Raw genomic sequence first — 27,211 nt, forward strand, 5'->3', positions numbered from 1 at the left:
ATGAAAAAGTTTGCACTCTTTGATTTTGCAAATGACAGCTCCCTCCGTGTAGGAGAGACTTCATGGATACAGGATCTTCCCCATAATGACAATGAAGCTGCAAGTCTCCCAAAGACAAATGAGAATGTATTAGTAAATTGGCCAGTGGAGGAGAAAAAGACAGAGAAACAGTTAGCAAAAATAGTTTCCATGAGTGGTGAGTGACATTATGAATTGTTGTTTTACCTTTTTTTCTTTCCCACAAAGATTTTGGTGACCAACTACAGATAGCATCATCTGCTTTGACATTTTCCCTTCCCATCCCAATCTCATTTCAGATGATCCTCAAGAGCTGATTGAAATTACTAAGAAGATGTTAGAAGCAGATGAAAAGAAGATTTTAGAAGCAGATGAAACACAAGGGCTTCAAAAAAGAAAAAGGAAACAAACTGAAACACTTATCTCAAAGAATAAAGAAAGGGAAAGTGATCAAGAACAGGTTGGTGTACATTAATTTTAATGAATTCTGCGAATTTGTCAATGAACTTATCCTGCCTAAGTAGGTGCTCACAGTGGTGTATGAACATGGTAAAGGAATTCATTTCAAAGAGCTATTTTCATATATTAGGTACCAAAGCTAATTGTAAAAATTGGCAATTTTATGGACAAGTAGGCCATCTGGTTGCTATTAATAATAGACTGACAGGGGCAGCTACATAGTTCAGTGCATAGAGAGCCGAGCCTAGAGACAGGAGGATTCAGTTCTGGCCTCAGACACTTCCTAGATATGTGACCCTGGGCAAGTCACTTAACCCCACTTGCCTAACCTTTACTCTTCCTCTGCCTGGACCCAATGGCTCAATATCAATTCTAAGATGGAAGGTAAGAGTTTTAATAAATAATAATCATAGTGAAATGACAACAGGGAAGGAGAGTTAGCAAATTCATAAATTAGAGCCGTCACATCAATTCCACTTCATCAATCTCTCTAGCATCTCTAGCATCTTTCAGGGGAAGTGAGTTAAAATGCAGTTATTACAGAAAAGAGTAGTTGAGGAGGCTGCAAAGGAAGTCAGGTCTCAGTGAGGAGACAGATATGTCATGCATGTTTCTATTTGTTCTTTCTCTGGAGGTGGACATTCACAGTTATTCTCCAAACAATATCTCTTTTGCTGTAATATATATATATGTTCTGCTTGTTTCATCCCCTTCTTTCCTCAGTGACTTCAGTGCCTACCTCACTATCTTTCTTTTCTCCTCCACTTCTGCCTTTATACTAGGGAAATTCAACATTCATATTAACATTTCTCCAAACATCTTTACTTCTCAGTTACTCAACTTGCTCATTTCTCATTTCCCCCTACCTCACTTCAGCCACACACAGAGATGACCATTCCCTTGATCTTGTCATCACCCACAAATGCTCCATTTTTATGTTTATGAACTCTGAAATTCCTCATCTGATCAGAATCTGTTGTCATGTCATCTCTCCTTCTGCCCTACCATGCTTTTTATAGATATTATCTCAATCGATCTTCACAATAACCCTGTGAGGTAAGTGCTGTTATTATCCCCATTTTGGCCCTGGGTCACAGAGGCAGTATACAAAACTAGATTTAAAGTTGGCTCTTTCTGATTCCGGGGCCAGCACTCTGTCCATTTGACCATAAATGCCATAGTTCTTTTAAGTACTGATGTGTGAAAATACTGAGCCTGAGTCCTTGTTAAAATTAAAAAAAAAACTGTCCTTAAGAGAAACTCAAACATAAATACTACTTTATGGCTTACTAAATGCTTTCTTCATAGTAATCCTGTGATGCCATCAGAGCAGTTATTTTAGTCCACTTTCAGAGAATGAACATAGACATTTTTAGTGAATGATCCATTATCACACAGCTACAAAGTGGTCAAGCAATATACAGACTCAGGTTTCCTGACTCTACATTCATTTTTTTTCCCCATGGCACTATATATGTTATCATGCAGCAAAAGCTCAATGCAGACAAACAGATGATCAACAAGCATGTTTTAAACTGCCTTCTATTTCCCAGGCACATAATAGATACTGAGAATATATTTACAAGAAATTAAATAATATCTACTCTCAAAGATTATTGATAATGACATAAAATTTAGGTTAATTTTTAATTTTTCTAGAAAACATAATGAAATTTAAAGTTTTTTTCTTCCTTGTTTCTAGACATGTGAACTATAAAATTAAATGTAATAAAAATTGTTAAAATACATCTTTCAGGAACAGATAACCAAGAGTACAAAAAGAAAAAAATCCCTACAGGCTTCTCCTGCTAATGAACTGAATCACCTGGAAACACCTTTGACGGACAAACTGGTAAATCCTTCATCTGTGATAGTCTTCAGCAATATGAAGAAAAAAATCAGAAGTTTTTGCCCTGAGCAAAGAATATCTGAAACCTACTTAGGAGGGTACTAGAAGGATTCATGATTTACAAATATGTAAATATTTTAAAAGATTCGTATTTATGAGTTCAATAATATTTAATAATTACAGTCACTCCTAGTTTCAAAAGTTTCATGGTGACTATATATTCAATAGTTCCATATAACTCCATTTACTCATTCATTCAAGATAAAGATGAGTGCACAGGCACGGACCTATAGGAGTTAATAGCCTATGAAATACAAATCAGTATTATGCTATATCAGGGGTCGTCAACCTTTTTGTTCATGAGAGCCATAAACGCCACATTTTTTAAAATGTAATTTCGTGAGAGCCGTACAGTGCTCACAGTGTGCGCTCCTGTAACAGCGCCTGAAAAAAAATTGACTTTATGGCTCCTGCAGAAAGAGCCATATCTGGGCCTCAAGAGAGCCATATGTTGCCGACACCTGTGCTAGTGAAGAGAATTACATCACTTTCATTGCCACCATCCTCATTATCTTCTGACTGCTTGTAGAACTCTTACAGATAGATTTGAAAAACATATCACCTGCTCAAATGCTGAACAACCTGCACTTTATTTACTAGATCTTTAGAGATACTTCCTAGCAATATCAAATCAACCAATCTATACCCTCTATATAAGCACTTTATTTTAAAATATAGATGTGATATTTTTTTAAAAAGGTTTTGTTTTTCTTTTCTCTTTTTTATTGGAGATGTATGGGAAGGAGAAAAAAGAAATGCTTATTATTTGAAAAAATTGTATTTAAATATATTTTAGGGGGACCACTGGGTAGCTTAGTCTCTAGCCAGGCCTACAGACAAGAGGTTCTGGGTTCAAATCTGTCCTCAGATACTTCCCAGCTGTGTGACCCTGGGCAAGTCGCTCAATCCCCAATTGCCTAATCTTTACCACTCTTCTGCCTTGGAACCAATACATAGTATTGAGTCTAAGACAAAAGGTAAGGGTTTCAAATAAACAAACAGATGAATAAATAAATGAAAACATTTTAAATCTACAGATGTGAAAGGAATCTTAGATAGTAACTGACCTTGAAATCATGAAGACTTGAGTTTAAGCCCAGGCTCTGACACATATTGGCTATGTGGGTCACATAACCTCTCAGCGCCCCAGACAACTTTCTAACACTATAAATTGGGGAATAGCTCTAAAATAAGACAAAGAGTTTTCTCGCTGAAAAGTTCCCTACTCATGAATAAGAAATGCCTTCTCTTTTCTAATCTCTGGTAGAAGGAGCAAAAAAATACAGCGTTAAAAAGAAAGTAACCACTCAGTTTATTTCCTTCTTTCTACTCATCTTTCCTCTTTTTGTTTCATCTATCCTAATAAACATTCTTTTTTCTTCCCCAATAGTCCATTTTTGCCAGAGCCTCATCCAGTTCTCTGACATCCAATACTCATCTAGCCTTAATGTATATGAAGCAACTGAAAGTAGTTTTTTTAATCCATTTGATAGATACAAATAGTTTCTGTCTTCTGTACAGCTATACAAACAGGCACAAATAGAGGTCTCCATTACATCCATCATTTCTCTGCACTTTGCCTTTTCTGATTTTTTCATTCTTTCTGAACTCCTTTCCCCAACCTAGGAAATATAAGCTCAAGTACTGTTATTAATATTTTTGGAGTTGGATTAAAGTTTTCTGGAATTCATAGACCACAGCTTCTTTTAGTGAGATTCATACACATAGATGGGGGGCAGAGAGGGCACCGATGGACAGAGCCAAAATGGCAGCTTAGTAGCAGTGAAAGCTGTCATTTCTTCCAAACCTTATAGGAAACAGAGACTAGAATGATCTATGCTTATGTTTATATTTATTATTTTCTCTTTTTACATAAAATGGGTCATGAGACAGAGGCTATGTCAGTTGTATGAGAACCAGCCTAGGTAAAATGGGAAAGACTCAGAACTAGTTGACTAATTAACCACTGGCCAGCCCTTTTTTTAAATTTTAACCTTCATCTTCTGTCTTAGAATCATTAGTTCCAAGGCAGAAGAGTTTTAAGGGCTGGGCAATGGGGGTTAAGTAAATTTTCCCAAGTCACACAGACTAAGCCAGCTCTTGAAGACATCAACCAAGCTCTAGTGAGGTTGCTTCTTGTGTTGGTAGAGGGAGCATCCACAGTGATAAGACCATGCATCACTAAAGAATTATAGGGCAGGGAGGGGGGGCAAGAATTATAGGAAACACTTCTTTGAGATTTAAATAATTTATATGGGTTTGTCAGTTACAAGTACACTTAAACTACACTAAAAAAAAGCAGGTTGAGTTCTGTGAAAAGTTTTACTGACAGTGTATTTCTGACACAAAAACTGATAATGACTAAATTTTATATTTTGTTTTTAAGTTTGTAAAGTATTTTATGTTTTATTTGATCCTTATATTTGTCCTGTGAGGTAAGTACTGCTAAGTTTTATCCCCATTTTACACTGATAATGACTAAGTTTTATATTTTGTTTTTAAGTTTGTAAAGTATTTCATGTTTTATTTGATCCTTATATTTGTCCTATGAGGTAAGTACTATTAAGTTTTATCCCCATTTTACCAAAAAAGACTCAGAGAGTTTAAAACGTTTACCTGTGGCCCCACAGCTAGTAAGAGATGGGTGACGGGTAATGTGAAAGATAATAGGACTGAGGGCATGAAGCATTGGCACGTTTTATTAAAACCTAAAACTTTCATATGTTTCTCAAATACTTTATCTTTTCCTTCCTTCCATTCTACCTTCCTTCTTTTAAAAGAGAGAACCTTCTTCCGGAATTGCCCTTCTGCCCACTGAAAGCAGCAGTGATGATGAAGAGTCTTTAATCCAGTTATCAAAAGTGGAATTGTGTGCCAAAATAAAAAATCTGAAACAGAAACTCTCTGACAGCATGACAGAAAACTGCCGTCTTCGGCAGTCACTGGTAACACTTCAAGGTAAAATCTGAGAGAACGTAACATTTTAGATGAATGGGAAAAACCTAGCATGAATGGGAAAATAGCATAAAGAGTATCTTAGGAATATTGGAAACATTTAGTTTTGTGAATAATTCAACAAAATCATATCATGAGCAGTAAAATAGCAAGATAAAAAAAGAATTCATAAAAAGAATTAGAGGATAATATGAAAAGGTATCTTCCAAATACAGAAGAAAAATTCTACACAACATGTCAACTAAAATCTGTCAGAAACAACCTATTTGCATACAAGTATTTCTGGTTGAATTGAGATTCAGATGGACAGAATCTCATGCTACTTAATCATACACTACCTCCCATTACTCCCTCACTTTTAGCATTAATGCTGGTTGCTTTCAGAAAAAAAATGAAACAAAAAACACTCTTTAAAAAAAAAAAACACCCACCTTCTGTCTTTAAATGTATACTAAGTGGGGGCAGCTCAGTGGATTGAGAGTCAGGCAAGTCACTTGACCCCCCCCCCCATTTGCCTACTCTTACCACTCTTCCACCTAGGAGCCAATACACAGAAGTTAAGGTTTAAATAAATAAACAGATAATAAATAAATCTATACTAAGTATTGTTTCCAAGCAGAAGAGCAGTAAGGGATAGACAACTGGGATTAAGTGACTTGCCCAGGATCATATAGCTAGGAAGTATCTGAATCCACATTTGAACCCAGGACCTCCTATCTCCAGATCTGGTTCTCCATCCACTAAGCCACCTAGCTGCCCTAGCATAAGACATTCTTACTCTCACAGATACAAAGGCATGACAAATGTTTACCAATTACTATCCAGAACACAGGACAACTATGCCAAACATAGATTACTTGCTTTAAGTCATCTTGCATAAATCTAAAGTTTAAAAAATGCAGTTTTAAAGGTTGCCAACCAAACATCAAAGAACTGTGGCTAATAAGTACTCAGGTGACAAGAAAATGATGTCAACAGCATCAACTTTCAGACCTCTAAGTCAATAAAGTCTCAAGGATGGTTTCAATACCTTTTAAGGGGAAAAAAAAGTTCAACTTAAATACATAAATAAGATATGCATAAGCACTGATACTTTAAGTGCCAAAGCATCTTTGTCTGGATCATAGAACCAATCAATCAAATAAGACTAAAAAGTAATCACAAAGTGGTAGGTATTAAGAGATTTTCCTATAACTCTAAAACAATGTAATCACACATGATTAGATAGATTTTAATGAGTTAGCAAAATTGGTTAATCTCTAATCATTTTATCAAGTACAAACTTCTCTCTACTAGGGCCAAGAAAAAAAGCAATATGATGGGCTGAGTGAGAGTTACAAGTCCTGGCTTTAGGTATAAAAACAGCAAGCCAGTCTTGGAACAAACCAATCCATTGGGGGAAGATTCCAAGCTTGGAAATACTTTAAGAAGGCAGAAATGCTTTATGTACCTGTACCAGAGAGAAGAGGGGGAGAGAAGTAAACATGGCGGGAGCTGTTATACTCTTTCCCCCTTATCCCCACCATTGATCACATCATCAAAACCTTTGGACAAATAAGAGACAATGTACCCAGCTGAAAATGAAGAGACACATCAAGGAAGGAAGCAGCTTCAGGGAGTACAACTCCTTGTACCAGAGAAGAAAGCTGGCTATGGACTCAGCCTTCCTAAACTAGGAGTAGTGAGTTGTCCTTTTGCTGTACATATTCCATACATGTGTACCTTTCTTCCATTGCCCTTTAAATTTTAGTTCATTCTTCTCATGGATGCTGTGTTTATTTGTGGAAATACTCCGAGTTTGGGGGGGAAAATATTTTGTAATAACTGTTCTTAATATATCTTCCTAGTAAATGCCTTTTGATGAGAGCTAATTGAGACTATTGGCTGATTGTTAATAAGAAGCATGCTGGTGAGAACTCAGGAGCTACAATGTTAGAAGTGAAGTTTCACAGTGTAACCCCTACTCTAGAAACCTAGAGTAGTCACCCAGTCACTCTCTGACGGATCCAACCTTCAAGTTCTAGTGCAAGTTGGGAAGGTGGCCCCCAGAGGAGGGCATGAACAAAATATCTGAAATTCGTTATCTAACTTTTCGTGATGAGAGGTAAAATGTTCAGGTTTACAATCAGCTTCTCTTTTTACCATGTAAATCACTGTAAGTAGCAGATATCTTTGTCTGGTAGTGTTTGGAAGGTGAGCACAATCCAGGGGACTTATAATGAAATATGCTATCCATTTCCTCACAGAGATAGGTGATGGACTATGGATACAGGCTGAGGTAGATTATTTTTTTTCTTATGGTCAATATAGGAATTAGTTTTGTGTAATTATGCATATGTCTTACAAGTTTCTTGGTTGTAGCTACTGGATACCAGGCTCTGTCTCTTCCTGGGACTGGGACCCTTTCATCAGATATTTAAGTGTCTTCTTCAAGACTGGGGTGAAGCTAAAAGCTCACTCTATTTAATATTACTTTCTCCTTATCTAATTACTCCTGGATATTGCTCTAGGGGTGGGGGAATTCTTCAACCTGGGCCAAAAACTGGTTATCTTTGGATGTGAGTAGGATAAAAAATGAGCATTCACCCCAAATTACAATTACAAACCTGGAGTCAGAGAATGAGAGTAGAAGAGATAGAAGTTTATTTCTTTTCCTGAGAAGGCAAATTCCCTAGTGGCAAATGCAAATGCCCTGGGCACAAATACCAACATTATATGAGTTCCTGACCTGAGATTACCCTCCTCCCTCCTGCCACCCTTGTCTGGAGGCCAGGGTTTATAATCTAGGCATAGAGTCTACCTCAAGTCAGAAAATAGCAAGATACATGAGCTCATCACATGGGAGGAGAGAATCACCCTAAATTTTCAAGGGTAAGAAGAGATAAGGAGGCAGCTATGCTGGCTGGGTGAATTGCCTTGGATAAGGGCCTTTCATTTTTCATCTGCATACTCCCAAGGCGCCAAGCCTGCCCCCTAAATCTTCTGGGTAAATAACCAAAGTCCTTGAAATGAAAACGAACTGATTTTACACATTTCATTCTTTGTTGGGGTGTAAGCTGAATGCTTATTCTGAGAATAACTCTATCACAATCAGGTGCATCAAACCCAGGACCATTCCTTCTGTCTCTCTTGAGCTTTGTCATCAGCCTACTGCCATTCAACTTGTGTGCTACTGTTATATCTACAAGAAATAGGTGGTATTTGTCCATCCCTCTTCCTTACCTCCTTAGTGGAATTAGCCATATTTGTCCTTCCTTAAGTCACATAAGGGTAGAATACCTAACTGGGATTTGAGGAGCATCAGGGGAGTATAAGCCTAGGTGACAATCACTCCTTTCAGATTTCTCCAGTAACCATGACTAAGGTTCTAAGTTTCTTATGTGGCTAAATTATTCTTCCCCACCATGGTGGAAGAAAGGGAGAGATGGGAAAAAAGAGTCAATAGATTTCTGCTCATTGGAAAAAATTAAAACTACACAAACACACATACACACAAATGGTTTGGGGGGGGGGGAGCACCAAAAAGAATGCGTAGTACACAGCAGGCCCCTAATAGATGCTTTTTTGCCTGATTGAGTGGCAAAAGCAAAATAACTATCTAATTTTCTAGTCCACACCTTCATTTTAAGAATGTGGGTAGGGCAAATTCTTTCCGAAACACATCTTTCTCCTAAGAAGACCAGCAGACTCCCCTAGGTCTACACTCTTACTCTCTACCCCTCACTCTGGAGATCAAAAGCATCCCTAAGAGACATCTTACTCTGGTTTACCAACTCCATTTTCCTGGGAGGAGAGGACATGTAGTTCATCCACCTCTGTTATAAACTTACAAAAATTATAAAAATTAAAACCATAAGATTCTAATCTTAAGTGGCTCAACCACCCTTTAGGGAAAGAAAACTTTAGTATTCTGGATAAAGGTCTAATCCTCTGGCCTACTTATTCTGTGTATACCAAGTTAGTCCCTGAGCTCTTTGACTGCATTATCTCACCCTGACCACCACAACCACAACCACAACCACCATCACCACAACCATGTACACAAATCATAGATCACTTATGACTGGTTATAACTTATAGGAATCAAAAATCACAGAAACAAAAAAAAAATCATGTGCAAAGTGCCTGCCAACACACAAGGTTACCAGAGAAGGTAATAAAACCTTTACTGTCTTCTCAATGTCAATTCATTTTTCCACTTCCATTAGAATTCTTTGGTCTAAAGAGTTAAAGTAGGGGCTTCTGGAACCAAGCCTGAAATATTCAGATTCTGGTTTGCTCTCATCACAAAATGCTTGCTGCAGCTTCTTGTCTCTCCAACCACCATAGCACAACCTGTTGTCACACTTGCTGTTTTCCAACAAAAATTGCCACCAATGTATGTCACAACCACTCCATAGACCCAGTAGATGCCACCACCATTACCTCTGGAAATAGAAATTGAATCTCAAGCCCAGCCTCTCAAATACATGCAGAGTCAAGGAATTTGGTTTTGCCATTGCATTTCCAGATGTTCCATTCCAATTCTCTGAACTTCAATTCTGTCAGACATTTCTCTAAGTCCTTAGGTTGCAACATATTCTAATTTAGCTTCTTAAGAACCTCCAACCCTATGGTTTGTTCCAATATTTTCTTTCTATCTAATTTCTGGGTGACTTTGCTTTCGACTAACTAGACAATTAAATTCTGCTAAATCAGTCAGATTTACCAGGTAGTCATGCCTTCTGGAGATCAAACTATCCATGGGAAAAGATATACTGTCTTTTCTCAAAATATTTGGCTTGCTTTATTTTGGCACTCTACTTCCTTAAAGTTGTGTCTGAAAGTTAAGCAGTTAGTGAGTTCAATTCCCAACTCATACAAAAATTTATAGACAAGTCACTATAACTATCCCAGGTCTTTGGACAAGTTCCCAAGATCATAAATTGCTGTGGACATTACCAGTACAGGGAATTTCACCAGGTGGAATTATATAAATATACTTAAATATACTTAAATCACAGATCCACTTGCTTTCTCAAAAAAGATAAATTCCTACTCCAAACTGAAGACATGAAAAAGACTTAAAACTGACATAAGACAAAAAGGTAAAGGTTGGATTTTTTTAAAACCTCGAGTGTTCAATTGAATCAAAGTATCTTTCTTTTTTTTTTTTTTTTTTTTTAAACCCTTGTACTTTGGTGTATTTTCTCATAGGTGGAAGATTGGTAAGGGTGGGCAATGGGGGTCAAGTGACCTGCCCAGGGTCACACAGCTGGGAAGTGGCTGAGGCCAGGTTTGAACCTAGGACCTCCTGTCTCTAGGCCTGACTCTCACTCCACTGAGCTACCCAGCTGCCCCTCAAAGTATCTTTCTTTTGAAACTTTTTAGTCTGATCATCTCTGATGTGTCAATTCCATTTAAGATCTTAGAAATTCTATTTCTGTAATATAAATATATAAATATATATATGCTATAAAATGCAACTCTTTTAAAGGAATCAAAGACAAGCAGGATAGCATTAAAAGTTACTGCTGATATTTGAAAAGAAAATCTTGCTTTTCTTTTTAGTAGAGATGTATAGTTTGCTATTCAAGTTAAGAATACCCAATACGATAAGAGATGTGTAAAAGTTAAGAGTTGTATAGTTTTACACACAACATTACTATTCTACTATATAAGGAAGGACTCATTGGAGTTGATATTTAAGTGTAGAATTTAAAAAAATAAAATGGCCTTTTCTGGGTTAGTCATTCTTATCCTCAGATGCTCTGGTTCCACATGCCTGAGGTTCCTTCAATTTTTTTCATCAGATATTCTATTCTGACTTCTCCTAAATAGTGGAGCTTCTGGCTTTAAAGTTCATTAATCACCAGGAGCTTGATTCAAACCTTTCCTAATCAGGAAATCTTATTGTGGCTCTGCAGTATTTCTTGCTGTCCTTATCACATCTTTGTATGACCCAATGGAGGGAGTCAAACTTAAGTAAAAATGGGGATCACTAATCTGTACATAAGGATTCCTGTGGACTACATATTGGCTTAACGTTTAAAATATAATATTATCTATGTTTCATAGTATTTTTATTTGTTAAATATTTGCCAATTACATTTTAATCTGATTTAGGTTGAACTTCTAAACCGTGTACAACCCCTTGACCATGTGTTTGACATCTCTAGCCTTGGTAATTTTACATGTATGACTAGCCTGTCTAAATACTGAACAAATCTACATACTAAACAAGCCACCAACAAACAATGTTGGGGAAAAAAAAATCAAACCTGCTGCTCATATGCCATTTGGGCCCAATTTATCACTTATGTGCCAGATAGGAATCCTTGTACCTCGATAAACAAGAGGTTCACAAAATTCCCAGAGGAGCTAGAAGACTCTGTAAAGTCTAGAAGAGCTCTGTAAAGGTGGGGAAGCCGGGGTAGCCCCCAAGCCCAGGAGGGGAAACTGACTTGAGCTCTTCGGAGCTCAATAAAGAACAGGTAGCACTTATTGTTAGAAAAGCTGGCGAGAGAGGCCTGGGATGCGCCCCTCGATGCGCCATGATGAGCCACGCAGGGGCGTGCCACGATACGCCGTGCAGGGGCGCCCCACAATGTGCCATGATGAGCCACGCAGGGGCGTGCCACGATGCGCCATGATGCGCCACGCAGGGGCGTGCCATGATGCGCCACGCAGGGGCGTGCCATGATGCGCCACGCAGGGGCGTGCCATGATGCGCCACGCAGGGGCGTGCCATGATGCGCCACGCAGGGGCGTGCCATGATGCGCCACGCAGGGGCGTGCCATGATGCGCCACGCAGGGGCGTGCCATGATGCGCCACGCAGGGGCGTGCCATGATGCGCCACGCAGGGGCGTGCCATGATGCGCCACGCAGGGGCGTGCCATGATGCGCCACGCAGGGGCGTGCCATGATGCGCCACGCAGGGGCGTGCCATGATGCGCCACGCAGGGGCGTGCCATGATGCGCCACGCAGGGGCGTGCCATGATGCGCCACGCAGGGGCGTGCCATGATGCGCCACGCAGGGGCGTGCCATGATACGCCACGCAGGGGCGTGCCATGATACGCCACGCAGGGGCGTGCCATGATGCGCCATGATGCGCCGCGCAGGGGTGTGCCATGATGCGCTGTGCAGGGGCGTGCCATGATACGCCACGCAGGGGCGTGCCATGATACGCCACGCAGGGGCGTGCCATGATGCGCCATGATGCGCCGCGCAGGGGTGTGCCATGATGCGCTGTGCAGGGGTGCGCCACGATGCGCCATGATGCACCATGATGCGCCATGCAGGGGCGTGCCACGATGCGCCATGATGCACCATGATGCGCCACGCAGGGGCGCGCCACAATGCGCCATGATGTGCCACGATGTGCTGCGCAGGGCCGGCCTCCCAACAAGGCGCCAAAACTCTCTCTTTTATACTTTCTCCAACCCCTCCCACAAAGAAAGTGGGAGGACTCAGAGGAAGTTGTTGCAGGGAATCCTGGGAGACGTAGTCTTCCAGGGCTTAGAATATTTTAAACAGCACAGCTCCTAGTCTCAAGTTTATTCTCCATCCAGTGCTAAGGACAAGGATTTTTTAAAAGTCACTTGGTCATAGAATTGTGATAATATCCCTTGCTTTTGGAACACAACGAGGCCTTTTTCCATTGTGATGGCAAAAAGGTATGTTGTAGCTGAAATAGCCTCATATTACCTTAATCTCAGACTGGACACGTGACATTAAATTATAGAAAAAAACTTGTACTGTTGTAGTTTAGGAGTTATACTGTACAATTCATAATGCAGCCACAGATACAGACATAGGCAGAAATATATGCACAAATACCTTCTTAGTAACTGAAAGATGACTTTTTTAAAAAGTCAGATTTAATGAACTTATATGAGGAGCCAGCAAGACTGGGCACTCTAATTTTTTATTAGGAGGATATTCATAAAGGATGGGCATTATCCTTAGGATTAAATGATTAGACCCATTACCTACGTTTGCTGACCTGATTATATTCTGAAAAGGTGTGATCCAGTCATGCAGACTTTTATCATGCATTAGAACCTGAATTCTGGCACCTATAAACTATGGAGGAAAAATTCTATACTTTGCATTTTAAGCCAAAACATTCAGAAACAATTTATTAATATGCAGCATTTCTATTTAGGGAGACGTCCAGACAGGTAGAATTCTGCTTACTAATCTGAATTCTCTTTCTGATCCAAACTGCCAAATTATATTTCATAGTAAAACTAAAATAAGACGGAACTTTTGAGGAAAGTCAAAGATTCATAATTTTCATTTAGGGTTGGGGGCTTTTCCAAACAGAACAGTAACGTAGGATGAAATTTTCTCAAAAACTGAGGAGGCCAACTTTGGGATGGAGTCCGAAATAGCAGAATGACTGATTGCCATAATTTGATCATGTAGCAATTTTAGATCAATAGAGGCTTGTGAATGATTCCATACACCGAGATGTGTTATTGTATATTCTCCCAAGATCTGTCTGATTGTAAACAAGGGGGGGTCACACAAATCCATTTGTATTCTGCATAACACTTTGATTTAAACCTAGTCTTAATGTGTTGAATCTGATTGCCAATGTATAAGACAGCCTCTTCAAGAACATTAACTCGGTCCTCTAATCCTTTATCTATATTCTCCTGGGTCAGGAGGGCAAGAGAAACATTTTTTTTTAAGAGCCAATTAGGGGGCAGTCCCGTTTGGTACAAGAGTGTACATTCAAAACAAATGCATTTAACTACCCATAGATCAAGCAACTGCACCCCAAAGTTCATTTTTGGATCTTCTTAATGCAGTAAAGGTCCCTGCAGGCATCTTCATGGTGTCTTCTCCAAACAGGTTTGTTGTCTGGATTCTGAGAAGGTGGCAAATTTCTTATCCTGAAATTACTCTCAAAAGAACTTAAACTTTAAAACACTTGGGATGGGGCAGCTGGGTAGCTCAGTGGAGTGAGAGTCAGGCCTAGAGGCAGGAGGTCCTAGGTTCAAACCCGGCCTCAGCCACTTCCCAGCTGTGTGACCCTGGGCAAGTCACTTGACCCCCATTGCCCACCCTTACCAATCTTCCACCTATGAGACAGTACACCGAAGTACAAGGGTTAAAAAAAAAAAAAAAACACTTGGGATGGGTACAGTTTCTTAAGTAAACAGTGGAACATATTGGCTTGCTTTACATTCAAATTTCTGGGGCTTCAATTATTATGTTACTTTGCTTTGAATATGGCAAAAGGAAGGAAGGGAGTATAACATTGTTTGACTTGAGGTAAGAGTCAAGGATTATTTATCAGTGATAGCTTTCTTTTGAATGGTGAATCCAAATCAATAATCCATAAATGAGTAATATCAGTTGCAAATCCAATGACTTTTACCTTAAACAGTAATTATTACCAATAGCATTTGAAAGGTTTCCAAGATTTACATACACAATGAAAAATTATAATGTTACAAAATATGATAAATTTTCTTTTTCAACAAATTCTCAATATATAAATTATCTGGTAATTCTTTCCAATAATACAGAAAAAGAGTTAACAACTTTGATTGGAATTAAGTTTTCATTACTGTTATCTTGATTAGAAAAGGTTAAGACAGGGGCTGGTTATTCCCTTAACTTATTGTGATAGTCAGTTTACTTTAAACTTTTAGTTCATAATACAAATCATATATTATTGTAAATAGGCATGATCAATTTTTAACAAATAGCTTTTACACATAGTTTACATTTGAACATATGTTTTCAGTTTTCACAAAGTAAGGTACATGTTTTGATCTTGATACAAAATTACTCTCCAAAGGTTATTGATTTTAAAACTTCAAATTTTTCAACCAGGTACCTTGGAATATTCTTACATTTGCAAATAATAGTCTTATTTCAGGTCCCTTAGGATTATTGAGATGATCAAGATTTCTAGTTAATGCATTCTTCAATTACACTGTTATAATATTGACAAGTTTGCTTATTAATTTTTATTGCATCAACATCACTACAAAGTAAAAGACATTATAATAATATTAATGCCATCACAATCAAGTACATATTAACAATGATATCAAATTATTATGAGGGTTATGCATTTTATTATATTTGTACATTCTGGATTTGAATGCACTACTACAAATCACAAATATTATGAAAATACAATCTATTCAATTAACCTGTAAATACTAGTGAAATAGTGAACATAGGAGACATAATTTGACTAGGATCTAGTACCTTAAAGCTTAGATTAAAGTTATCACAATAATAATTTTTTGCATATTCTGATATTAATTGAAAGAGATAACTACTGAAGTTGAGCCAGATTTCTGTAAGTTACAAAATTAACATTAGCTTCTTATTAATTGTTTCCCTTTACTGAGTTTGTGTTAATAAAAACTGTTGCTGAAAATATTTATAGTCAGAGACTCTCCCTCCTATGTGTAGAAGGGGTTAAATTACTTTTGAAACATGTCCAAGGCTGAGCTCTTTAACTCTTTAGTTACTGCATTTATAAAATTTGCCTCATTATTTTAAAACCTTGATGATTTATCACTTCCAAATGAATATTAATTTAAACTTCACTGCATCCAAATTGTCCCTGATTAAAACTTCTTAACAATGTTTCCTACATATACTAATTATTCTTTCAGACCCCTGCTTAAAGAAGAATAAAACCTGTAGTCTGGCCTCTCTATACCTTAGGACAAATCTACGTACCAGATTAAATATTTCTTTTAAATCATGAACTAGTATCCTTATATAATTTGCACTTATCATTTGCAATCCTCAAATTCAGTTTGATAAGCATTTTTGGCAAATGTGATTATTTTAATCCATATTTTACACACGGCAAGTCTTAATATATAACTTTTCCAATATAATTTTGTGCACATGTAAAATTAACTAAAATTCCATTTTCTAACTGTTAATCAGTAGATTTATACTATACCATCAGAATCTATTCAAATTCTTAGCAAACATGTATCCTAATGAATTAGAGAAAGGGCTGTGAGTCTCAAGAAAAAGGAACTATGTTTTTTGACTTTCCAAAATTATTTCTTGCTAAACTGAGGCAGCATGGATGATTCGATTTTGGCTTAAATTTTTCTCATGAACCATTCTCATTTTAAAGGGGTCTAATTATGAACTCTAAGCCAATGGTATTGTTCTAGTAATTTATGTTAAGATTTTTACTAACATCAGTGTGATTAATGGTAGATTAAACTTGTGGCAGTCCAAAAAGTTTTTACCACTTTCAGTTAAGTATTTAGGAGAACTGATGATTCTGATTAGCTAAGAAAATTTTAAATTGTACTTCTGTACCTCAGTATACAGTTCAGAATCATTGCTTTTTCTGTATGAATAAAATTTTTCTTAGATTGCATTTAGAATCCTTGGTAAATTTGATTAAATATATATCTCAGGGGGCAGCTGGGTAGCTCAGTGGAGTGAGAGTCAGGCCTAGAGACAGGAGGTCCTAGGTTCAAACCCGGCCTCAGCCACTTCCCAGCTGTGTGACCCTGGGCAAGTCACTTGACCCCCATTGCCCACCCTTACCAATCTTCCACCTATGAGACAATACACCAAAGTACAAGGGTTTAAAAAAAAAATATATATATATATATGTATATATATATATATATATATATATATATATATATATATATCAGCATTTAACCTGTTGATAGAATTTGGTGGTGGGATCAAATCTGTCCCTTGTTATTGTCTTATGATTTCTTTGTTCCCTTTCTTATGGCCAGTAAGAAATGGAAGAAGAAATGTAGACAAATTATCTTGTTGAGTCTCGCCTTAATGAGAGCAGAGAATATGATTTCTTTTAGTCAATTAAATTCTCTTAGAGTTTAAAACTCTCAGAAATACATTAGAGATGTTATTTTTCTGAAATTTTCAAACTCCCCTGTCTGTCTTTCCCATTCCTCTGGAATGAATGAGGAAGAGAGAGATTTATTTTCTCCAAAATTCCATTGTGATCACAGACAAACACAACAATAAAACTTAAGATTCAAATTGATCAGAGACACATAGACACAACATATAGACACACAGACTGATCAAGGACACATTTCCCGGGCATTTCACACATACTCTAACAAATATAAGACATCCTATCAAAGATCAATAAATCACATCTAATATTGCTAAAGAAATCTGGAGAAAAAAAGAAAGTTTATTATTCAGAAAGTTGAGTAACTCTAGCAAGGCAATGGCTAAATTAGGATGAATTCTTGTATTAAATTTAGTCATTGGTGGGGCCATAAGAGTTACAGATCGTCTTAATTTCTTTTGAAACTTTATAGGGGAGAGGTTCCCAATGAAGGTTCCTTCTCTCCATCACTATTATCAGAGTCATTTCCTTTAAAAATGATAGGGAAGGGGGCAGCTGGGTAGCTCAGTGGATTGAGAGCAAGGCCTAGAGATGGGAGGTCCTAGGTTCAAATCTGGCCTCAGACACTTCCCAGCTGTGTGACCCTGGGCAAGTCACTTGACCCCCATTGCCTACCCTTACCACTCTTCTGCCTTGGAGCCAACACACAGTATTGACTCCAAAACAGAAGGTTTAAAATAAAAATGATAGGGAAGCATGATGACATGTCCCCATCCCTTTGAGCATTTTGAATTGCCCCTTTAAACCTTATATTTGGGGGCTGTGGCTGCAGAATCGGAGCTTCAAGTGGCAGAGGTTCCTCTGCTTTTATCTCTCTTTCCTCTTTGGAAGAGAGGTTTTTAGGTGGAAGAGGGTCTGCTGCTTGTGACTTTTTCCTTCGCCTTTTAGAGCTCCGTTTTGATTTACCATGAGCTTTTTCCTCCTCCTCTAATTCTAACACTGAAACCTTAAAGATTTCATTCTCTGCATTCTGACCAGATAACAAAGTTGTTTTTTCAGCAGCCAATGAAATTTTTTCTGGCACTTGTTGTAGTCTGTGCTCAGTATAATAATTTTTCAAATCATTGCCAACTTTTTGCCAAAATTCTAAGGGAATCCAATCAAGAAATTTAGTGAGCTGTTCTTTACTAATTTTTACTCCCCAGGTTCTGAGAATGAGCTTAGTTATATCAATAAAAAGAGTTCTTTCCTTTGACTCACTGTGCTCCATGATGGTATTTTAAAAGAACATCAGATAATATTAATAGATCACAGAATTTGATCAAGGAAAATTTTTGTTAAAACAGTCAGTTAATAAGCATTTATTAAGTTCTACTATGTACCAGGCACTCTGGAGAAACAAAGATAGGCAAAATACAGTCCCTCCCCTTGAGGAACTCACAATCAAGTGGGAAAGAACACAAGTAAACAAGTATGTACAAACAAGCTAAAATACATGGAGAACAGGAAATAATTAGTAGAAAGAAAGAACTAGAATTAAGACAGGTTGAGAAAGACTTCCTATAGTAAGCAGAGATGAGGAGGAAAAACATTCTGGGCATAGGGGACAGCCAGAGAAAATGTCCAGAGCCAAGAAATGGAATGTCTTATTCACAGAACAGCCAAGAGGTTGCTATCACTGGATTGAATAATGGGGTGAGGAATAAGGAGCAACTAGATAGCTCAGTGTATAAAGAACTAGGTCTGAAGACAGGAGGTTCTAGGTTCAAATCCGATCTCAGACACTTCCTAACTGTTTGACCTCCATTGCCTATCCCTTCCCATAATGCTTAATCTCTATTCTAAGACAGAAAGTAAGGGTTTTAAAAAAAAAAAGAAAAGAAAAGAAAACTGGAAAGGTTTGGTTGGGGAGGATGGGGATAGTTAGCTTATAAAGGCCTTTGAACACGAGGATTTTGTATTTGATCCTGGAGGTGACAATTATTTCAATTTATTGAGTGAAGGGTAAGGAGAATTTATGCTTTTAGAAAAATCATTTGCAATTGAAGAAGAATGGATTGGAGTTCGGAAGAAACTTGAGACATAAAGACCTACCAATATGCTACCAAATAGTCCAAGTATGAGGTGATGAGCCCCTGAACCAGGATTCATCTTGAATTTATCCCAAACCATTCCTTCATCTTTAAAGCATCCCAATGACATCATGGTTGGGTTGATGTCTTGACCTGTGCATGAATTGGATTCAAGTGAGGCAGAGCTGCACAGTCTTCAGCTTTACTCTCTCTTGCAGAGTCATCTCAGTCCAGCGGAAGGACAAAAGTCAGGATGACTGGTGGTGGCACAGGATATAGTGGATGACTTTGGCATCCTCCATGTCTGACCAAGATCTAAGTGCCCCACAGAGCCTGCTGTTCAGCTGCCTTCATGGCTATAGAAACAAATTGTTTTCCTCTGCCCATTTCACTGGGAGAAAGTCTTCACATGCTTGAGTAGACACCACCCTAACTCACTAATGGATTTGTGATCCATAAGCTATGTTCAACCTGGTTTAGCCCATCTGCCAAGATGATCTAATCTGGGTATAGCTGCTGCACATGCTATAACTTTTTGGAGCCAGAGGTGAGAGTTGAGTGTCATGTGGACACTAAAGGTGGATGACCAAACCTGAAAAGTACCTCATACCAGAGGTACTAGTTCTTCTTGAACACCATAATAGCAGTTTCAGAGGAGAGAAGAGGGATTATTCCAGAGATGTTACAAAGGTAAATATTGACAGGCCTTGGCAACAAAACTGGATGGTGGAGGCAGGAGTAAGAGATAGTGAGGAGTCAAGGATGACGCACAGATTGCAAACCTGGGGGATTGGGAGAATGATGGTAATAGAGTAGTCTGGAGGTAGGTTTTGGGGAAAAGATAATGAGTTCAGTTTCTACATGCTGAGTTTAAGATGTCTCTTAGACATCTACTTGAAAGACAATTAGAAATCTGAGTCATGCATAAAGATGATAATTTTAAAAGCATCCTGTTTTTTGGTTCCAGCACAGGATTCCTCCTGCAAAGTACCAAAGTACTTCCTCACTTAATTTTTTCTACCTCCTCTACAGCTTGATTCTTTTGTATGCTTCAAAAACGTTTCCCTTCTTAATTTTAGCCTTTAAATTTATGCCCTTAATTTTGTTGCTTCCTTTAATAGCCACTTACCTTTAGGCTACTTGTAATTTTATCCAATAATTTTGGGTGGCAAATTTCCAAGAAGTATTATTGAAGTGATGGTCAGTGAACAACTAGAAAAAGAAATGGTAACCACAAAATGCCAGCTGTGGATTCATCAAGAACGAGTCATACTATATTCATCCCTTATGTCAGAGTCATTAAATAGGATGATGGGGAATGCCATGGATACAATTTCCCTGGATTTTAAGTGCCCTCTGAAGTCCATTCTAACTTTTGAGTGCCAGTGATGCAATAACTCCTTTTTTTTCACAAGTGAGAGGCAGATTTCTTTCCAGTTTAAGGCCCAAGGTGGGGGCAGGTGAGGACTCATAGTTCCACTCACTATCTGAACTGGGGGAATCAAGTGCCTTGGCTGTGGCAAACTCCTATCAAACTTGCTTAATAAGGAGGTGAAGCTATATATTTAAAGAAAAAGGACTGGGGAGTGGTGGGGTGATGAGGGAATCTTTGTTTTGACACATACTTGGGTTATTTTTTTTCTGTTTGAGAAAAGTTTTGTTTTAAACCTTTTAGCAGATTCTGAAGATCTCTATGGCTGGGGGCAAGTAAAAAAAAAGGCCAGCTGGGAGCAGGTTGCTAAGAAACAACTACATTTCAGTTACAGAGCTATTAATATAAACTGTAAAACTATGAAGGTCAAAAGCTAAGAGAGTAAGGAGCCATTTAACTTCTTTATTGTAATGCCCAAGTCACCTTTGGAAGACTGGACCATTTCATTGAAAAGAATATGTTTTTGTTAATTTTACAATTTCTTTTCCTTGAATAAAGAGGTCAAACTACATTTGAGATATTCGGATCATCAAACAATGGGAGGAGTGGCATTTAAAGTCATCTAAAACTCATTCAGAATGCCTAAGGATGATAAATAGCCTTAGCACAGTATCTAGCACATGGAAGGTACTTAATAAAAATTGATTGACTGAATTCAATTCAATACAATAATCAAATTCATATTGTGTACAAAAACCCCTGTGTTCAGAACAAGTCCATACAAAGTTTAAATATAATCAATAACTAGACTACAAATGTAATATGGATTGGATGCATTAAAGAGGAGAAAATAAAATGTAGATAAGGCAACAAAAATAAGATGTGAGAGCCAGAAAGGCAAAGAGAGAGAAAGAAAAGCCATTTAGGATCACACTTCATAGATATATAACCATCTTGTTCAATCATTTTAGTCATGTCTGATTCTTCATGACCCCACTTGGGGTTTTCTTGGCAAAGATACCATAGAGTTTTGCCATTTTACAGATGAGGAAACTGAGATAAACAGGGTTAAATGACTTACCCAGGATTGCATAGCTAGTAAATATCTGAGACTGAATTTGAACACAGGTCTTCCTCTTTTTAGTCCTGAAGCCTCATATTCAGCTATCTGGCCAATCTTGGTGGTCATCTAATCTAGAGGTATCATGCTATGTATGACCTGCATCACTCCTGAGTAAAACCCAAACCAGATTAAAATATAACTGGGAAATATTTAACAAAATTAATTAGAATACAACACCACATACATAATATTACATTTAAAAAGTCAATAAGCAGCCTACAAAGATCTTTGTGGATGTTTTATCAGAGATCGAAGGTCCTAGTAAGATGGACCTAAAAATGGCCTCGTCGCTCATGACAGGAACTAGAGCATGGAAACAGTTATGAATCCAAACAAGGTTCCACACCACTGTGTTCTCTTCTTAGTGTTACCCCAGGCAGTTACCCAGTTTGAAGAGTTGGTGGGCTTAGCTGAAGCACTGCTTAAAAGGGGAAGAGCCCCCTCTGCATCCAGTCTTCATTCCCAAGGCATCTGGAAGGCTGCAGGAAATTCTGTCCCAGATTCCAGGTTTACAGTGGACAGTGATTCCAATTCACCTATCTCCTTGAAGATGGAAGAGGAAGAACATTCTACTGACAAAGAGGTTAGTTAAATGATATGAATTGTTAATCTCTGGAATAGTAAAATATGAAAAACAGTGAATGGATAAAGATATCTTTACAATTTCAAATGACTCATTGACATTTAACCATTTCTTTAATATTGTGGGCCTCTAACTACCACCACTTTCTCTTGTTTTTTTATATTAATAATGTAAAATAGTAATATAATTTAATAAATTAAAATATAATTAATACATTTTAACATGGAATGTATTGAATATATTTAAATATTAACATTTATGACTTAAATATGTTAAATATAGTGAAGGAAGTAAGGTGAGTAGAGTCAGCTGTAGAGTGGCTGTAGAGTCAGCCTCTAAGCCATGAACACCCATGTTCAAGGCTTACCTATGGCACATATTGACTGAATGACCTTGGGTACTCTCTCAGGATTCTAGGTAGTTCTTTCAGATTTACAGTAGCAAAGAAGCAAAGAAGGTACCTAGAGACCTGCATTGATCTGGGGAGTTTCTTCATCTGGGAATTCTCTATAACAGTGGTTCCCAATAATATAATAGCAATTAATAGGAAATTAATAGGTTTAATAGCAATTAATAGGAAAGATAAATGCACCTGTGGCCATCACCAATCCTGGATCGCTGCAGCATCCACCAGGGGGCGGTAGCGCCCACTTTAGGAATCATTGCTCTATAACAATGAAAATCATAGGTCCATTCCCTAGCCTGTCAATTGTCATACATTTAAAGGGATGCTGCTATTTCAGGTAATACAAATAGCCACAATAAGTGTTATGGACAGAGAGCCAGCCTTGGAAACCAGAAGAGCTAAGCTCAAGTTCTATACTCTGAAGTATACTGGTTCCATGACCAAATATCATTCAGATAAGAGTCAATCTGTTATTTCCTTGGACAATTCTAAGAGTATCAGTTACAGAGTAACTGATCTTTATTGGTAGAGGAACTTTCCACACTAGGACTCTCTTCCAATGAAATTCAAAGATTTAGTCTTTGTCTTGCACCCAAGGGGGAAAAAAGTCAGCATAATAAATAAATAAATATATATATATATATATAGATAGATATAGATATAGATATATAGATATATAGATATATATATATATATAAAATCAGGTGTTCTTTTTAAAAATATATATTTATTTAATTTAAAATATTTTTCCAAAATGATTATATGATTCATGTTCTCTCCCTCCCCTTTTCCCTCACCCCTCCTGGAGCTGATAAACAATTCCACTGGGTTATACATATATTATTACTTGATACCTATTTCCATATTATTCATTTTTGTAATCTTTTAAATCCCAAACCCCAAATCATATACCCATATAAACAGGTGATAAATCATATTTTTCTTCTATGTTTCTACTCTGTAGGATTTAAATTAATGTCTAATACTCCAAGTTTATTAATAATCACTAAGAGTAAAGGAATAAAAAGGAAATAGAAGTAAAAAAACTTAATTATTTAACAAAATTAAGACCAGGTGACTAAGTTCTCCCTGCCTGTTTAAAGAGACAGCTCCACCAAAGTTGCAACAGGAAAAGAAGAGAACGAGAGGCAGGGCTACACCAAATTTATATCCTCCATATGTCAGCATGTAACATGAGGAGAGTGGGGTGCTGGGAATTGTAGTTTTTAGGGTAACAGATTCTATCTTGATGTGGATAGCATTCTTTCTCATAAGTACCTTGGGATTATCCTGGGTCATTGCACTGTTATTTATTAGTAGCAAAGTTTATCACATTTGATTGTGCCACAGTGTTTCACCTTCTGTGTACAATATTCTCCTGGTTCTGCTCATTTTACTCTGCATCAGTTCATTGAGATTCTCCCAGTTCATATAGAATTCCTCCAGATCATCATTCCTTACAGCACAAATAGTATTCTATCACCATTAGATACTACAATTTGTTCAGCCATTCCCCAATCGAGGGACACCCCCTCATTTTCCAATTTTTTTGCCACCACAAAGAGTGTGGCTATGAATATTTTTGCACAACCCTTTTTTATTATCTCTTTGGGGTACAAACCCAGCAGTGATATTCTGGATCAAAGGACATGTATTCTTTTAAAGCCCTTTTGTCATAATTTCAAATTATCTTCCAGAATGGTTGGATCAATTCACAACTCCACCAGCAATGCACTAGTGTCCCAATTTTGCCACATCCCCTTCAACATTTATTATTTTCTTTTATCGTCATATTGGCCAATCTACTAGGCGTGAGCTGGTACTTCAGAGTTGTTTTGATTTGCATTTCTCTAATTAGGAGGGATTTAGAACAAAAAATCAGCAAAATTAAGAAAAAGAAACATTCAATTGAAAAGAAACAATTGCTTTATTGAATTTTCATTAAATATTAATGTCTACAAATTGTATTATTTTTCAGTTCAAGATTGAAAAATGGCAGATTGCCCTTTGCAACAAGAGTAAACCCCAGAAATTTATAAATGATATAATGCAAGCACTTTATACCAATGAATATATGGCAACACACAGTTTAACAGGGGCCAAATCCTCTTCTTCTAAGGAAAAAGCAGCAAAACCAGCTATGAATCAAAATGAAGTCCAGGAAATCATAGGTGACAATAAGCTTTTACTATTTACATGTAATCTCAATGCAATATTTTAGAAACTTTTTGTAGGTATGATCTAATTCTTTTTGTAGTTCTTAGATTTCAAGTTTGTTGTACTTTTTGTTAGATTTTTTAAAAATGTCTTTGTTCCAGAGATTTTTTAAATGTCTTTGTTCAGATTATTTCACTTATAAAATTTTATTTTTTATTACTTCCTTCATTTCTTCCAGATACTCTTATGGTCTTCAAGGCCATTTTTTTTTTTTTTTTTTTTTTTTTTTACTGTGGCTTTGTGTATGGTTGTGGAATTATTTCTGAGTTTGCCTTTTGGGTGTCTATTATATTTCTTCATTATGTTTATTGCCTTCTTTTTACTTATATCTCAAGCCTCAGTTACTGATTTGGGACTTTGTGCCAGGGCCAGAATCCATCTTTTCCATATTCTTAGCACAGTTGGGCCTTATTTGTCCTGACCTCAATTATTATTATTATTAACTGCTATTAACCTGTTATTAACTTCACCTCTGCTGTTGTTTCTGGGCTCAAAGGGCTAACAGGTTTTCAGTTCTCCCTATATTGTCTGCATTCAAAAACCTTACAGTCTTCAAAGCCTTTCTCTCAGGTCAGATTTTTGCAAACTTCCAGCCCTCCTGTCCCTAAAAGAGAACTGTTGGCTCCTGGATCACTCTGTAGTCAGAATAATCAGTGTTGTGGGTTTCTAATCTCTACCTTAGGACTTTCCTGTCCAAGTACTCCAGAATTTCAGCTCCCCAAATCCACCTTTAACTTTCAGTGAAGAGTACAGGTTTCAGTAGTCTCTAATACATCAGAAGATCAGAGGTCCATTCCCCTAAGGTAAAGTGGTTAAAATGATAATTGGCCCTATGGGTGTCTAATAGACTTTCTAAGTAATTCTGGCATGGATGAAGGGATATACTATAATTTACCTATGTATTTCTTGATCTTTTTCCAATTTGGTGCTGATTTTTGCTGAAGTACATGTGATAGACCTGGGCAAATTCCCTAAGAGCTTACATGCCACCCTATTAACCAGAAGTGCCACAATTTGAAATTCTTAAAAACTTAAAATTTTCAAAATGTGAAATAAAAAGTTCAGTGAGACATTTGTCATGATTATTTACTGATCTTTTCCCCCTACCTTTAATAGAGCTCAGAGAAAGATCAAATTAACCCTTTTTTTAAAAAGCATGAATACCTCATCTACAAAAAATTCGTTTAAGCACTTGGGAGGAAAGGGCCTATTTCAATTGTAAATATGTCAATATAAATATTTGGATTATAATACAAGATATAGTCAGTTTGCAAATTCTCTCCCTCACGTGGTATGTGTATTTTACCAGCATGTGTTTTAAATTGGTAGAATATCAAACCAGGATCAATTGTTTCATCAGCTATTGGAAGCAGGCAGATCTGTGCTGGAGCCAGCTCTTAACTGCTCAGGAGTATAATTGTAAAATTTTCCATTGTGAGCATTTATACTTGAGAAATCAGCAAAGTCTAAATTTGATTTATTGTTTTATTGATCAACTAAGCTTAAGAAAGTTATGGAGAAAAATGCTAATAATGCAGATTAAATTTAGAAGTATGTTCTGAACACAATATATTATCTTCCTCTCCCCTCCAGCTAACTGATAAAACATTTACCAGCACACTTTGGAAATAGGTACAAAAAGAGCTTCATATTATAGGCAAGTGGATTTATATCCATTAATTATATAGCTAGTAAGTGGATACCTCTTGTATTTGCTGATCCTTTTTGCAAAAGCTACCAATTTTTTTATCCCCTTAAATAATTCTACTAAACTCTTCTCTATTTGGAGGTTTTCTTTAGCAAATTTTAGAGAGATGAGGTAATTTATAATGTGGAAAGTAGTTATTTTACCTAATTTGTAGGGAGAACATTTTTTAGGTGAAGAATTTCTTACTCTGCTAGTTAATAGGTATTAATTGAGTTTAAGTTTTTTCATCTGTACAATAGAAATAATAATTCTTATATTGCCAACCTCCCAGAGAAATGAGGGATCAAATAAAACAATAAATGTGATGTGCTTTATTAACATAGAGCCTTATAAATATGCATTGTTATTATAGTGACTCATTCTTTCAAATTGAGCTATCTTATAAATGCTTTCTTTCTTTTTTCTAATTTTGTAGGGGTCACAAAACAGTTATTTCCCAACACAGATGATGCTTTAATTAGGAGAATGATGGGTCAAAAGTTAAATAACTGTACTAAGAAGCCAATTTTAAGCCAAGATCTTAATCCCCATGTTTTTAGGAAGCATGCCTTTTGGTAA

The 27,211-nt window shown here is 37.2% G+C and overlaps 1 protein-coding gene across 1 annotated transcript; it reads left to right on the plus strand.

Moving 5' to 3' along the window:
- On the plus strand, positions 1-27,211 carry BEND6 (BEN domain containing 6). Its single transcript, XM_044675354.1, has 7 exons — positions 1-196; positions 318-478; positions 2,234-2,329; positions 5,167-5,344; positions 22,105-22,322; positions 24,707-24,899; positions 27,069-27,211. Exons 1-7 carry the CDS (start codon positions 1-3, stop codon positions 27,209-27,211), a joined length of 1,185 nt encoding a protein of 394 aa, XP_044531289.1.

Source organism: Gracilinanus agilis, chromosome 4 (assembly GCF_016433145.1).
Source record: "Gracilinanus agilis isolate LMUSP501 chromosome 4, AgileGrace, whole genome shotgun sequence".
Classification (NCBI taxonomy): Eukaryota; Metazoa; Chordata; class Mammalia; order Didelphimorphia; family Didelphidae; genus Gracilinanus; species Gracilinanus agilis.